This window comes from Centropristis striata, chromosome 15 (genome assembly GCF_030273125.1).
Source record: "Centropristis striata isolate RG_2023a ecotype Rhode Island chromosome 15, C.striata_1.0, whole genome shotgun sequence".
NCBI lineage: Eukaryota > Metazoa > Chordata > Actinopteri > Perciformes > Serranidae > Centropristis > Centropristis striata.
Window position 1 is genome coordinate 31,623,162 of NC_081531.1, and position 15,971 is coordinate 31,639,132.

General features: G+C 37.3%; 1 protein-coding gene across 2 annotated transcripts in view; it reads left to right on the forward strand.

The window, feature by feature from the left end:
- Positions 1–15,971, forward strand: part of ppp3ca (protein phosphatase 3, catalytic subunit, alpha isozyme) — a 36,227-nt gene continuing 20,256 nt past the window's right edge. Inside the window, exons 1-2 of one of the 2 annotated variants that reach the window (XM_059351493.1) lie at positions 1–203; positions 8,424–8,624. In XM_059351493.1, coding sequence (XP_059207476.1) covers positions 149–203; positions 8,424–8,624 — 256 coding nt within the window. In that variant the 5' untranslated portion in view covers positions 1–148. The remainder of the gene's footprint in view (positions 204–8,423; positions 8,625–15,971) is intronic. The other variant, XM_059351494.1, reaches the window with a different exon arrangement.

Here is a 15,971-nt window from a genome sequence, read left to right on the forward strand (position 1 = left end):
TACCCGGCGCAGCACCGACGCACGGAGGGGGCGCATCATCTAAGTGATGCCACAGCATCAGTCGCATTTCGACAACAAATACTAAAAGAGTAGACCCCAAAAAAGGAGGGAGAGAAAACAGCTTCAGCCTCGAAGACAGCAACTGCCCATGAAGATGTCTAACGCTGACATCGTCTTAAACGCCACCGATCGGGTGGTGAAATGTAAGCTAGCCTACATTTTTATGGTTGTGGCTGTAGATATTACATAACATCTCCAAATGTTTAGCTCCTGGCAGAATGTGGCCTTTATTTTTCATGTCGTGCATTAATATGGTGTATATGCGGCCATCAAGTTGCGTTCACGGTGATGGTATAGTGGGATGCTGGAGCTTTGATGTTGATAAACAATCCGGGTTTCTTTGCTGCACAGCCCCCGCGAAGATCGGGTATAAAGCTTAGAAGCAGCAGCAGTGCAGCGGAAAATATGGATTTTTTTTTTTCACACGTTTATTTATATTTCAATCTGTGCTGTCACGATTTGACTGTATCTTGGCTTTGGCTCGGGTAGGCAGCAGTGGAGAGGAGAGGAGAGAGGGGGAAAAAACAGCTGAATTGCCGAGCTGTGGTAGAAGCTGGGGCAGTGATGCAGCAGGATTTCACAGGCTTTGACAGGGCCAGTGGAAGAGGAAGAGGGCATGAAATTGACATTTAATGGGGGGGTATATTTTACCGGGAGTGAGTCATGTTTTAATGTGATGAGAAAAAGGAAAAGGAATCCCAAAAGCCGCATCAGTAGATGTGTAGAAGGCTGTCAGAGAATTACTGAGGGATACAACTTGGATCAATGGAGGGATGATGAAGTGCTCACAGTTGTGCCATAACTCATTTAGCCGTGCTCATTTTTGACCATGGATCAGCTCACAGTCATCACTGTGCCTGAATATATTCACATTCAGTGTATTATCGTAATGGTCCAGCAGCTCAGTCAGCATTAACAACTTTGTCCTTTAGGCTACAGAGTTGTGGAAACACGGAGTAATCTGCGCTGTGAGATACACTTATGTGACAATGACTGCAGGCACAATGAATGTCCTGTATGTACACGCTGTTACAATCAAAAATACTTATTTAGTAAATATACTAACACGTCTGGACCTTAAAAAAGGAACTATATTGTCAAAAAAACCAGTCACAATCTTTTTATTCTGACTATTTTTAAGGGAAAATAACATTGTGCATGCTCTTTTGCTGATACATTTAGTTAGCAGTACAGTTTTGCTTTGTTTGCAGATGATATTGACATTTTATTAGGATATTCTCATCTAATTGCTGCTCTGACATTTGTCATAATGTCCAATGTCTAAAATGTTGTTTTGAGCAAGACCTCCCAACCAAGGTAAAAAAAAACATTGTTGGTTATGTTTTTTGGCAAAGATTTACTCACCTCTAAGCGTTCAAAAATATGTCGAACAAAAAGGTTTATATCAGCAAACGCAGCACGGCCAAGAATTCTGACTCAGATCTTTGGTTTTGTAACATGGTCATGTAACATTTAGGATTTTTTGTAAGGTTTGAAAATGCTCAAAGCATTTCTTTCTAGTTGAGTAAAATCATATTGCATTTGTTTCATTTTTTTTTTTTTTTACCATTCTTGTAGCCTCGGGCTATGCAATTTAAAAATCTTTCTCAGCACCTTCATCTATGTGTTCAAACCCCTACTAATTTACTTTTCCAGACGGTTGAAATGGATCATCATTTCCCCAGAGGTGAATATTCCTTGTTTTCCACTTTGAAATAGAAGTAAAACCCAAGTTTTTTTTCAAATCCCCGAAAGACTAAAAAGTAAAAAAGTAAAGCTATCAAGACAATGGCAATTTCAATGAGTCAGTTACTGTGTGTGGCGCATGTAGAAAATCGAGCTCTGATACTACAAGCAACTCCAAGTTATTTATATCTTTAAACTTAAACCACAGCAAGTTTCTCTGCGCTTCTCTCTTCTCTCCCATGTTTTAACCTGACAGAACATATCTAAAGAGATACAATAACTGCTGGTCTGTGCAGTTTGTTTTCCACGGCACTGTCACCACCGAGCTGTGGGCATCTAGAGGCATATTCAGGTCAGTTATTTCAGGGATGAGGCCTTTAGTACACCTGTGAACTATTACTTTATTATAGCACAGCAGAAAATAATTTTCTTTGTGTGTCAGTTCCTGTATTTTAAAAGAAATGCAGGTGAAATAATCAGCAAGCTGGTTCATTTACTAATGTTTTTATGGAGCAATAGTTGGGTTTGGAACAATATATCAGCTTTTATCGACATGTTTAAAGCAACTGCAAGAGATTTTCATTTTGTGGTGATTTTGGCGGCTCCTGTGGACAGAAGCGGTCATGTTTTCATGATCTGGATGTGGCTAGTGCATGCATTTGTTTTTTTTAAAGCAAGTGAAAGAAAAATGCAACTTATTTCAAATTATATTTTTCTTTTTTTAAACACAGCTGTTTGCAGGATGCATAGCAATAATGTAATGTGGCAATTTTTTTGTTTTGTTACGTAATTGTAATATGATAATGGTTAGCTGAAGATAACGTATTGTAAAAATGTAAAATCACATATTGATATATTTCGTAATGATTTAAATAAAATGGAGTTATTACACACTTATCTAGGGGGAAGAGGGACATAGGCGCAAATTCTCTATCTATCTGTTGAATAACCGACCAAGGTTGACTTGCGTTTGTCGCCCCGTGCTCTCTTTGTCCCCATCAGTCCTTTAATTCTCTTAAGGAAAATCTCCTCCTGCTGCCTTTTTTGCCTGGCTATTGCTACTCATTGCCAATCTTTGGAAAGGAAAATGTAAACATAGACTCTTCTGTTCTGCAAGTCGTAAATCATTTCATCAGATTTTTGTGTGGGATCTGACCTGATGACAGGCTTTCAGAATAACTATATAGAAATTAGGCCGACAGATATATCGGTTGACTAATCTTATCAGCCTATCCAAGGCCTATTGGTATCGGTGTATATACTGTGCCGTTGTGAATGTATAATAATGTATATCAATGTTTAACATTGTTTAGTAAAGTTTTATGTTTGAGAAAGTAGCTCTCTGGGTACTTTTACAGAGTGGTCAAAATTCAGTGCACAATCTACATAAAAAAGGTCTGTTTTCATTCTATCTTAAAAAATGACTTTATCGGCCGCAATATAGGTTATCAGTTAAATTTCCCCTTCAAAAATCAGAGTCGGCATCGGTCTCAAAAATCCCATATCTGATATCACTGATGGTCTTGTTTGCTTATGTAGGTCATATGAAGGCATCATAATTAAAATTGAGACTGTTTCACAACTAGTTTAAAACACTTTAGATGGTATATAACCCTTCAAACATCACATAAAGCAGATCCCAGCTGGTGCAGCTGTAGGCTGTAAGCAACACAACATTATGTTAAAAGCTTGACATTAGAGGCTGTATCGTGTATGTTAATTGGACCTCTTATAAATGCACACTGTCTAGTTGGTCCAATCAGATGAAGCCATTCAGCATTTCCTGACTGAACCCAGGGTTGCTCATTAGCAACACAAACCTACCACATATATATATATATATATATATATATATATATATATTCTTTTCAAGCTTGCAGTATGCCAACCATTTTCAGAAAAATATATGTAAATTTTGGCGTTTAAAATAAAAGGTGCACGATACAGGCTCATGCTCATCAATATGATCGAAGAATTTGACTACCGCATGAACATTTCTAACAGCATCTATGTGAACCTCCAATGCAAATTGCAGGGTTTTTTTGTGGCGGTACTGGCTGTACTCCAACAGTCAGCTGCTGCTGCTGCTGTTGCCCGGCAACATACTGTATTTCATAGTTCAACTCTGCTCTGGTGCTGAGCAGAAGTCAGCTTTTCATCTCAATTCATCTCAGCATACATCTATATCAGTACACTCGTACATTTGTGAGTGTGTCTGCCAAATGCGTTGTTGAAGACCATTTGTTGAGTATCTGTGCTTTACTTGAGTTTTATTTGTTATAAGTGGGCTTAATTGTTTGTCGCTACATTCTGCAGAAAAAAAGCTAAATGTTTTTCCTTTCAAAGCATCTGCATGTGACTTTATTTTATTTGATTTATTATTCTTTATTTTATTCAGCTTTTTACAGTGTAATTTGAACAAAAAATAGAGCATGGGGTGATTTGTTTTTAAAGAGGAAAAATGTAAACATTTAAAATTACAATAATATATGTGTAGACATGCATTCATACCCATACATTTATGCTTCTGAAATTGCATGCATATGGGAAAAAAATTGAAACAAAAGAAGGGTGTTATGGGGAAATATATATAAACTTTCCATTTCTGCCATATTTCCTCAAATTTATTTACTTGATGCTTCATGAAGAAAGTGATTCTTTCCATTACAAAAAATCATAAATTATATCATACCATTCTCCTGTAGCCATTTCCTTATAATGGCCTTTCTGGCAGTATGCCAAATACTGTTTTATTTTAATTATTCTGTTATAAAGGTGCCAGCGGTTTGAGTATCTTATGTGTAGAAGTAAAACCAATTCAGGGTAATTTATGTTTCTGCATATTAAATTTGTATAATGTAAATTACAGTACTTATAGCAAGATATTTAGGAAAAAGTCAATCATTCAGTATCGTTATAGCTCATTTTGCTCATTCACCTCCTCTCAATTCCCATAAAAATTTGTCTGTTAAGGTAAAGGTTAAGGTATTTGTTGTGTCATCACACAATGACATTAACCTCGCTAAAACTTTATAAAAACTTTAGTGGCGACTGTGGTGATTTTGTTCTAGCTGGTTAAGTGTCACCACATCACCATCACAGATACACGCTGCACATTGTGAATTTTTTTTTTAGTTCCATTAAATCCACTCGCTCTGGCCCGCCTCATTATCCCAGGAGCAGCGACTTTGAGATTTCTCTAGTCAAGCATTCATTATTAAAGAGCATGTTGATCATGTTCGGTTTAAGCTCGAGCTTTGAGACTCTTCCTTTGTCTTCTCTTCATTTGGCACTGCTGAGTGGCCCTGTTTGCTATGCACTGCACAAATCTGGCAAGCATACCCCTACTCCTGAATATACTGCTGCTGATGTGTGTACATATGTGCAGGACTGGAGTAGAGTATGAGAATATTCTACTAAAAACATGCAGATAAAGGTAAAAAGTGGGTGACAGTAAACGTTACTGCATTAAATTTTTAAAGGGGACGTGATGGTTTATCATGATAATGTTACATGATTCAACTATTAAGCTAAGAAGCACCTTTAGGCTGCAAAAAAAAGTGCATAAACAAGTCAAAGTATACACTAGTGATACAACATCATGCCACCAACCCTTATATACAAACAGCAATAACTTGCTTATGATAGACAAAAATTTGCATCCTTTGCAACTGCTGAAAACAATCTTCTTACCAACAATTAATAGAAAACGATATGGACGCTGCAGCATGGGCAACAAGCATTATGATGGCTACAGTTGGTTGTTGTACTCACCTGTCAAAACGTCATCATGGAAGTCTTATGCTCCACAAAGTCCTCCTCATTTGGCCTGGGGTTAAACTTCTAATATAACTCAGCCTCTCTGGTCCCATTGTTCTTCTGAAATTTGAAAAGTTTCAAGCCAAAAGAGCACTTTGCAGTCACAGCTAATGGATTACTGTTGAAAACAGCAGACAGCAGCAGGCCTCACACACCTCACTAAAGGTGAAAGCCCTGAAGCAGGTATAGAAGTCACTGCCATCCTTATTTTATCATTTAGGATTTTAAGTATGCCCAGCATACACCTGTCACAAAACGTCTTGGGTGTGTTTAGCATGCTCACCATTTACCGTGCTGAGTTAGTATGATGCAGATACAATAATGCTAACCTTAACCACTATCCATAATTATGCCATCCTCAGCTTGTTGCATTATGTGCATTTTTGTTCCATCTATTAACTGCAAACCTTGGCCAGCCCAGGTACATCCGTACCCCTCGCACCCCCTGACATACTGAAAATGTTTACATGCAACATGCACAGTGGCAAGAATAGGGCAATTTGATACGTATTAAGTATATGGGCTAGTTCAGTGTACGAGCTTGAACTGGTTTGATGAATCAGCATTTTTCATAATGACAAGGTCCGGCAAAGTGAAAAGCAGCCGACATTGGCAACCTCTGCCAAAGGCGTCACAAACTAAAATCCAACTTGTATTTAGTGTTTTGACATACGACGACATATAAATGGGTGAGCCACCAAGGCATATTTATGGCGATCAAAGTGTATCAGGAAACATTTTGGATCAAAGCTGAGCCTAGTGGTGATTCCAATAAACCGGTCTGGTCAGGTGGTTTATATTTAAGAAAAATGGTTTGAAAATTTTAACACCGGCCCAGTCCTAGTCTATATCATGATACATACAGGCTTTAAGATTCAATATGTTGTGATTTTTTTTTTTTAATTGAATTTTAGAAAACAATCCAGTATGAAGAGCACAACACCATGTGCATAAAATCAGAGTTTACACTGTTTAGGCATTTAGAACAGTGAGATCTGCATTTGCATTTATCACAATCCTGAAACATCATAAGTATTAATTACAAATAAATTCAGTTGTTAAGAATCAATACGGTATCATGAAACCAAATATTGTGATACTCAAGAACATTGTTATTTTCTAGCATCCCTGAAAACGTTCACCAGCTGAGAGTGGAGGGTCTTTTTTTATTTGTTCCTTTCTCACATCTCAATCATGACTGTGTTGGTGTCCGGCTAGTCTAATGAATTTTGCAACTGGACCTCATGTGACTTATTTCTCTTTTCATCTAAATTATTTACAGCTCTAAGACTTTTCTGTGTTAAACCAGATGACCTGTAGATTAACGGCGATACATGGGCCTTGAAAGCTTACAGTCACAGCACACAGAGATCAGCAGCGTTAAGATCTAATAAATAACCTCTGCTGCCACTGAAGTAATGATCTCTGGTTGGATTTCACACGTTCACAGGCAATCTGTTGGGTAGGTGACTGGTGCATTTTAATGGCCACAGGCTTTAGCGGTCCAGAGAGAGTGCTGGATGAACAGAGTGCTTAGATGTTAGCTGAGTTTTATCCGGCACTCAGGAAATACTTAACCACACATCTGTACTGGAATAACTGTTATTAACTGGCAGCTTTTTGTATATCAGTGGGTCTCAGATGATCTAGCTGATATACAATTTACATTTATGTTTTAAGTATTCAATTATTTGCTTTACAAAAACACATTACGAACATAAAATAATATCAGAATATATATATATTTAAAAAAACACAATGCATAAATAACTGCAGAGTGATTTACACCTCTGACCCGCTATTACAAGACATCACCCTCTTCAAGAGATCAACAAAAATACACTATCGTAGAAAAAAAACTAAAAAAACATCCTCGATATTTTAACTTTCTGACAATCCTTGAACGGATCATAGGTCAAAATCACTTTATTCTACATGTCTCATTTAAAATGTCACCAAAAATAAACTGTTTTGAATGACTAGATCCTTTTAAAAACATTAAATTCGGCTCCTCAGGGACACAGTGAAACCATGATTGATCCTGCTGAGATGAACAGTCACTTGAAAAAAAATCACTGAATATCTGTTTACACAGAGCAGAGTGGAGAGGACAGGAGAGGAGAGGTTGTAAAAATGCAAATAGTTCAATATGTATAGCATGTGGAGACACAATTTTTCCCCCAATAATCATGACACTTGTGGACTTGTAAAAAGTTGTATGTATAATAATATATAATGTAATGTAATATGTAATACATATAATGTAATAATGTCATTCCATTTTTTTAATGTATCAAAGAAATTTAATTTTTTCATTTTTTGTATGATTTGTGGCATTATAACTTATTTATTATTCTGCACAAAAGACATTTTTGTTGTAGTTACCACTTCTAGCCATGATTGTACTGATTCCATAGAGCTTCAGGACCTATATATAGCAGAGAAATACAAGGCCACAGTGAGAAAAATGAAAAAAGACAAAAAAAAATTGCTTGGGGTCCAGAGGGTTAATTTAGATGTGCAAATGGTTTCTCATACTTTATGCATATTAAGCAAAGCCATGTTTATCATAATTGTATTCATGTTGAAGATGTACATATACTGTAAGTCAACAGAGATGGATTCAGCAGAAACACATTAATGCCTGCGGGAGAAACATGGATGGGTTTTGCTCAAATCGGATTTCTGCATGAATTCCTTGATGATATGTTGGCTGGATCCTCCTGAGTCTCTCACGCAACAACAACAAAAAACAACAACACTCAAGAATTGTATTCTCGATGGCATTAACCGTAGCCATAGTAACTGTGAGGTCCCCTCTGTTTAAATGTCACCATGTGCCTGTGCTCTGTCCTCAGCTGTCCCCTTCCCCCTGAGCCACCGCCTTACCATGAAGGAAGTGTTTGACTGCGAAGCGAAACCTCGCGTGGATCTCCTGAAGGCCCACCTCACCAAGGAGGGCCGCGTGGAGGAAGCGGTGGCGCTTCGAATCATCAACGAGGGAGCGGCGATCCTGCGTCAGGAGAAGACCATACTGGACATCGAGGCACCAGTCACAGGTATCAAACCGCTTGTCCACTGCACTTTAATTCAGCTGGAAATTGTAATGATTCAGCACTCAGATATAAGATGACACAGGGCTTGAATAGGAGATCTCAGTTTGAAAATCACATTTATCTACTTTGTCGCAAAATGTGAAAACTTATTTCACACTTAGGTAATAATAATGCATACTAATGCAGCAGCCCTGCAATAAATCTTACTTTCCTGAAGTTTCTAATGTTCCGTTTTGTGATTTTCGAGAGGTGTTGATTCAACTCACTGGTCATTTTGGAAGCCACAGTCTGTGGTGCTGTGATTGCATTATACTGAGAGGTGTTTCTGGTATTTTCTTCACCCATTTATATAGATGAGGATAGAGATGCTGGTCTGTGGATGTGTGACATTGTCTTACTGTTTGTTTGTTCTTTTTGGTGTTTGTGGACAGTTGATAGTTGAGACAGAAAGGAAACAAATGGGAGGGAGAAGGATATGACAAAGACCAGACCAGAATAAAACCAGGGATGTCGTGGTTGTTGAAATTTTATAGGTGAAAAATATAGAGAACAGTCCTAGAAGAGTCGGTACCACAACAATCACATTGTCAAGAAGAGTGAAGTCTTTACTGTACTGCCAAATCCCTCAGCAGTCTCTTTGCCCAAATGTTTCACTTTTTTGGTAATTGGTTATAGAAAGTTCAGCATTTAGCAGCTGCCTCGACACAGAAGTATGGTCAGCTTAGTCATCAAGGACAATATGGGTTAAAAGAGGGTTGTTGTTTTTTTGTTTATCCGAGGTTAATATTGGACTTTGGTTCTTTAGACGTTCCAAAGTAATGTTTATGTTGCTCCATGTCCGCTGTATGTGTAAGAAGGCAATTGTTGCCACCTTTATGCCACATATTTGTTTGTATACTATGGTTCTGAAGCATCTAGTTTGGCATTTTTGTTTTGCTTATCTGACTTCTTCTTGCAAGTGCAAGTGGAGTCGCCCCCTGCTGGCCATTACAAAGAATGCAGGTTTAAGGCACGTGCAAACTAATTTCATTTTTCAGTCTGCAGCTTGGCCAGACTTTTTGTCTTATTTTTTACTTTTGTTTTAGAGCTAGCTATATATAGAGCTCTATATTAAATTTTCAGTTGACCTTATGATGTTAGTTTAATGTAACATTTAAATCAGTGAATGTTTGCCATTGTTGACTTTCACGTAACAAGGTTGGATATCAAAACCATGCCTAAAAAATATGTCATGGTCATGTCATATAACTCTTTTGCCATCAGTGTGGCTCTCTGAGGCTGTTCTTGAGTTAAATACAAACACCAACATGTTCGCATGCTCACAGTGCACTGTAAAACCCAACTTGTTGTTTCAACTTAAATATTTGAGTGTCCATGCTGCAAAATAATTTTATGTCAAGACAACAAAGATAACAGAGTTAACTCAAATTAATCTTGCTATTTGACTCAATATTTTAAGTTAAAATGACTTTTTGCACAAATCTTGTTGTATTGAAAAGGAAAAAATAGTTATAATAACAAACAAGCAACATTGGGTTTTACAGTGTGACAATGCTAGCATGATCAATCATCAGGTGAATGCATCAGGGGTAGTCGTTGTCATGAACTGGCATGTTTTTGGTGAATCGATTCAAATTTAAGTTCAAGTGTGTTTGAGGTGACATGAATGCCTGGACGCAATTTATTTAGTTTTAAGATGATTATGTTTCATTGCTAATTTTTCCTTCGGGAGAGTTTAGCAGAGAGGATGACAGTGGGAAAAAGAGAATGAGCCGTAAGAGGCAGCGAGAGGATGTGGACTGACAATGCTTCTGTTTGTACAAAAATAAACAAGGCACCTGACTGGAGCACAAGCAAAGATGAAATGCAGATAAGAGAAATTTATATGAATGTAAATTCTTACAGTAGGAAACTGTCGCTTTCAGGTAGAATCATCATTATGAGACAAATAGGCCAACAGTACGTCAGAAACACTGTATCTCCTAATATTAGTCCTCTCATCAAACACACAATCACTGGTTCCCTTATGTGAAGGGTTTTTAATAGAGTGGATGGGTCTTTTTCTTTTTCTTTTTTGTTAAATAAATCAACCACATTCTGACTCAGAGTAAAATACTCAACACATGTAACTTATCTGACTAAAAGCACAAACAATTATACAGTGGCAAGAAAGTGAATCCTTTGAAATTACCTATTTTTTTGCATTAATTTGTCATAAAATGTGATCTGAACTGCATCTAAGTCGCAAGTAAAGAAAAACACAATGTGATTAATAAGTAGTAATCTAATACGAGTCAAATTAATAATTTCATAATGTCCACATACTTGTTCTTACCAATGTATATTATACCTTCAAATCAAGTTGATTTTTAGTCAAAATGTTAGACAGTTTTATTTAGTTGTTGTACAACATTAGGCTAACGTGCTTCTTTTAATAAAAGGGAGTAAAATAAATAAATAAATGGCCACCCTGTCTGTATCTCTATTCTCACTATGAAAAGGTCAAATCTTACCATGAAAAATAGCATAAAAAATGTCTCTGGCTGCGACAGTGAAGGTGTCGGCCGCATGGCGCTCCAACATGGACACATGGGGATAAATATGTTCTACGCTATAATTAGGTGGCATAAGCTGAACAGCTCTATTACTCCGCAACCACCATGACTAATACCGTTTATTAGCTACAGCCTGTCCAGTTGTTTATCACTTGAAGATCTGAGGTCCAATAAAATACAACCCGGGACCCTGTGTAAAATGTAAATAAAAACAGCATGCATCAAATTCAGAATTCAGAGTGTGTGTGTGTGTGTGTGTGTGTGTATATATATATATATATATATATATATATATATATATATGTATTTATTTATAATGCAAAAGCATCAGTTGGCACATAAAATATACAGTCTTCATACAGTTTTTTTCCACCTGACCACCTGTCATAAAAACGAGAAAACAAATATTTTAGAAATCTTTCAAAAGCTTGTTAAAAACTAAAATGTTATTGTTATTTATTTGGCAAATAACAAACTGAATTGACCTTTTTATAGCCAGATGTGAGGCGGCTCACTGGGCTTCTTTGAGAAGTCAGAAATTAAATATTCATTAAAACTCATTTTTCTGTTCAGGAAACAAGTAAATAACTATAATTCAATATATTGATCAAGAAATAATAATGTGCTTTACTAGTTTTACAGGGTTTTTTTTTTGTAAAATAGTAAATTAAAAAATTCATGGATAACAATAATAATTATATTTTAGCATTAAAAATATAATTTCATTATAGTAATTCCTAATGCTGTTAATTTATGACAGCTATGGCACAAACCGGTGGTCTAATAAATGTGTTAAGCACTGTATGTCACAAAGGATTGGCAAATTATCACATTCTGTTTTATTTTTTCCATTGTAGACAACCTCCTGTGTAAATGTAAACTGTGTAACTTTGTAAAAGTTGTGTAGTGTGAAACTTGAAACTGTGAAAACCACCCCAGAATGAAAATGCTCATCCAGACATGCATTGTCCTCGCTTCCCCTCTTCCTTCTATCTTCCTTTACATCCTCGCCTCTGCAACAAAAATAAAAATATAATAATTTATTGATACCTAATCCTTGCTGATTGATGCTGAGACATGCCCATCAAAGGAGTTGACTATAGAGCAATGAAGAAAGTCCTGAAACTCGTAAGCATTTTGCTTCAATCAAAGTTGCATCTTTGTATTCTTGATTAATTCCTGAAATCCCCATGAATAATTTGCACCGTGCACATGGGGTTTTGGTGCATTAAGCATGTCTTATGAAACTGTGTGATATTAAATGTACAACCCTGATACCCAAAAAAATTGGAAAGCTGTGAAAAACGTAATAAAAACAGAATGCAGAATACAGAAGAAATACAAGATATCAAATGTTCAAACTGATAAAGTTTATTTTATAAATACGCACTCTGAATTCTGAAAATTTGTTTGCACAGTGTCCCAACTATTTTGGAATCAGGGTTGTACATGTAATAAGCATCCCCCCAGCTTAATTGTCTGAAAGCAAGTACAGTGTTTAGCTGAAACAAAGGTGACAAATTGATGAAATGCACACTGACTTGAAGAGAAGTCTCTTCATCTTGACTGGCGTCAGGAAAATGGAGGCTTTATGTATTAAGCATGAAATATGGATGATGAACAGAGTATTGTGTACGGGCATTTGTGTGGAGGTCTGTTTTATGTCTTTGTGAGCTTGAGTTGTGTTTCAATGTCTCTGCAGCTGTGTGTGTGTGTGTGTGTGTGTGTGTGTGTGTGTGTTTGTGTGCGTGTGTGTGTGTGTGTGTGTGTGTGTGTAGTCATATATTATGAGGCATTTATGCACTTGTGAATCTTTACTTGCACGGATGTTTTTCTGCGGGTGTTTGCGTGCGCGCTCGTACATACGTGCGCATGTGTGTGTTTGATTGCTTTAGTCACACAAGCAGTCTCCCACTCACATTGCTCTAAGCTTTGAGTGGGCGAAGGCCACTGTGGAGCTGATAGGGGAGACAGAAAAGAGAGAGGAGATGGAGGATGAGTAGGAGAGAAGGAGACAGAGGAAGATGATAATGAAAAATTGAAGGCAGTGAGGAAATGAGATGTAGGTTTGCACTCCAGAGCCATAGTGTTCGCTGCAGGAAAAAAAGTATGTATCTCCCCTGGGGGCTTGAGCCTTTTCTACCTCTTTGAGGTGAGAGCTTCACATTTCTCTGTTGAGGACCGAGGCCTTTCAGGCAAAGACCGAAGCAATATCTGAAAAAGATGACGACCTACTGACATGAGAAAATTCTACCATTATATTCCTCTTAAGGTGTTTTAATATTGGCAGTATAGCTGTGAAGGTGAATTAAATACACTGTGTATTCTTGCAGCAGGAATGTCTTTCACAGCCTTTTGTGCTGCCTTGCTGACTAGTTAAAGGTGAAGTCCAGAAGAATAACAAAAAATAATAATAGGTGTTCCTTTTTAAACCCCAAAGTTACACAATAACACAAACAAACTGAACAGTCAACGCAACGGTAGATCACCAACGGATGTGCTCTGCAAAATAAAATGACTGGTTCTGTTAATGGAATCTGGTGGCTTTGAAGAGTGCACAGAGAACAGCTTCAGTTCCCTCCACGTCAACTTAAACGCTGTCTGTTGGGCTGGGCTGTTTGACAGCAAGTTAAAGGGATAATGGGACAATATTCTTAATATAGCCTACATATTAACTGATATTGTGGCCAAAATATCTTTTACTGCTGCCCCCTTTCTTAGCACTACTCAACTTAGCATCCATGCTGCCTTACTTTTCCAAACTGGGAGCGTGCTGGCTGCCGTTTATTGTAGGTAATACACCGAGTTAGGGGTGTGCCATATCATATCGTTCATGATGATACCGGAGTAAAAAAAATGCATATCATGATATTGGCAACATTCATACTTCTTGACGTAGTGGTGTAAGGGTTTCCCATTAATTACCTAGACCGTGGCGGCTCACCATAGTCATAGCCGCGCTAATGTCACATTTCAAGCTACTGAAATTTTTTTTACACGATTCATAACATAAAGTTATTTTTTGCGTTGTGTTCTGCTCAGCAGAGTGTCTGTCACCCATACTTACACACACGCAGTGAATTTACCGAGCTGCCCTCCCTCCTCACTGTGCTTCGAAACAATTCAAGCATGACAGAGAAACGTGCCTACCTGTCTTTATCAGTCCCGTCCCAAAATCATCTCTCCCTGTGCGTCTGATTCTGCGCACAAGACGAACTAAGTACTATCAAAATGTCCGGGTCGTCAGAGTCCAAACACACTGCTGCATTATGCCATTCATTAGCCGCAAGCTAACATTAGCTAACAATTAAAGTTGTATTAATCACAAAAAGCTACTTTTACTTCCTGTCGCTAAACACATGCAGCTTTCAAAATAAGAGCACAGTGTGTTAACAGAATCCAACACAGAATTTACAAGAAGACTGTCAAAATAAGATGCCTTAAATAAAACATACAAGAACCTTTATTCTCCTTTACAATAATTAATTAAAATAGGCAATGATTAAGATCAGTGTATATGATGGAATAGTGGAAATGTATGAGAGGCACCAAATTTGGGTTTTTATGGAAAGAAATTCTCCAGGGGGACATGCCCCTGGATCCCCGAGCCAGCTGTTTCCCCACATTGTCTGGCTACTCCATGTCCTAGTGGAAAGCCCTGTTGACTGTGAAAAATGTTATGTGAGGTGATTGCTTACTTATTTAGCTCTCAAAGTGAGCAAGATTGATGCATTTTACTAAAAAATGCGCAAACTTTTCTCCTTGTTGGCATGCCGCCAGACCCTCTAGATGGTTATTTTTATCATTTGCTAATACTCAAGAGTCAAGAGTAATTTTTGTTGTATTTGGCAACTGTTGAGATTTGCAATTAAACTGAATTTTTGATTTATGATTGATTTTTATTTTGTTGTAAGTTTGTATTTATTTATACAGACTAAAAAATAGTTTTCTATATATTTTTCAGTATTTTGTAATATCGACAAGAATATCATTATCGAAAAAATGCCCTGAAATATCGTGATATTCTTTTAGGGCCACCTCGCCCACCCCTACACTGAGTATGGATAAGCACCTCATACAACCCTACTGGAAAATAAACCCAAACTATCGCTTCAATAATTGACTGTTCTTCATAGATGTAATTGTTATACAATAATACGTGATAATGAAGAAATGTTGGCAAATCTCTAGCTGTAACACATTTAGAATGTAATGTATAACATACTGTATAGCTATTATTATTTATGTGGTGCTTTAGGTTACATAACATCTATATTTCATTGTACTATGTACTTCATTATTGATGACAGCCCACAGTAAGTTTACTGCGTTGATATCATATAGGTAGCAAGAGCAATCATTACAACAAACACAATATCTAAAGTGGAATTATTGAGACTGATGAGAAACAGATATTAACACAAACTACAGTATCTCCATGTAGCTGCACTGCCTGCCTGTCTATTTATAAAGCTAACCTGTGAGCATGAAAAGAAGTTCACCACCTGTGATACAAAGTGCACTACTCTGAACTGCCATGAGATCCTGCCAGAACATTCTCTGCTGACTCTCTAACTTTCTGTCTTCAAATCTTTAAAAACAAGCAGATAAGAGAAGTGGATCTCAGGATGTAGGTGTTACACACGTCCAGAATATTTTTCTGGAGGAGAAACATCCTTGATTTCTTTTGGTTTATGGCGATACATTTATCAGCTGTATACAATTATTTATGAGGTCTGAGAGTGGTATCAACCCGTTGTGAGGTCGCTGTAATTGTTTCACTGGTAAAATGCAA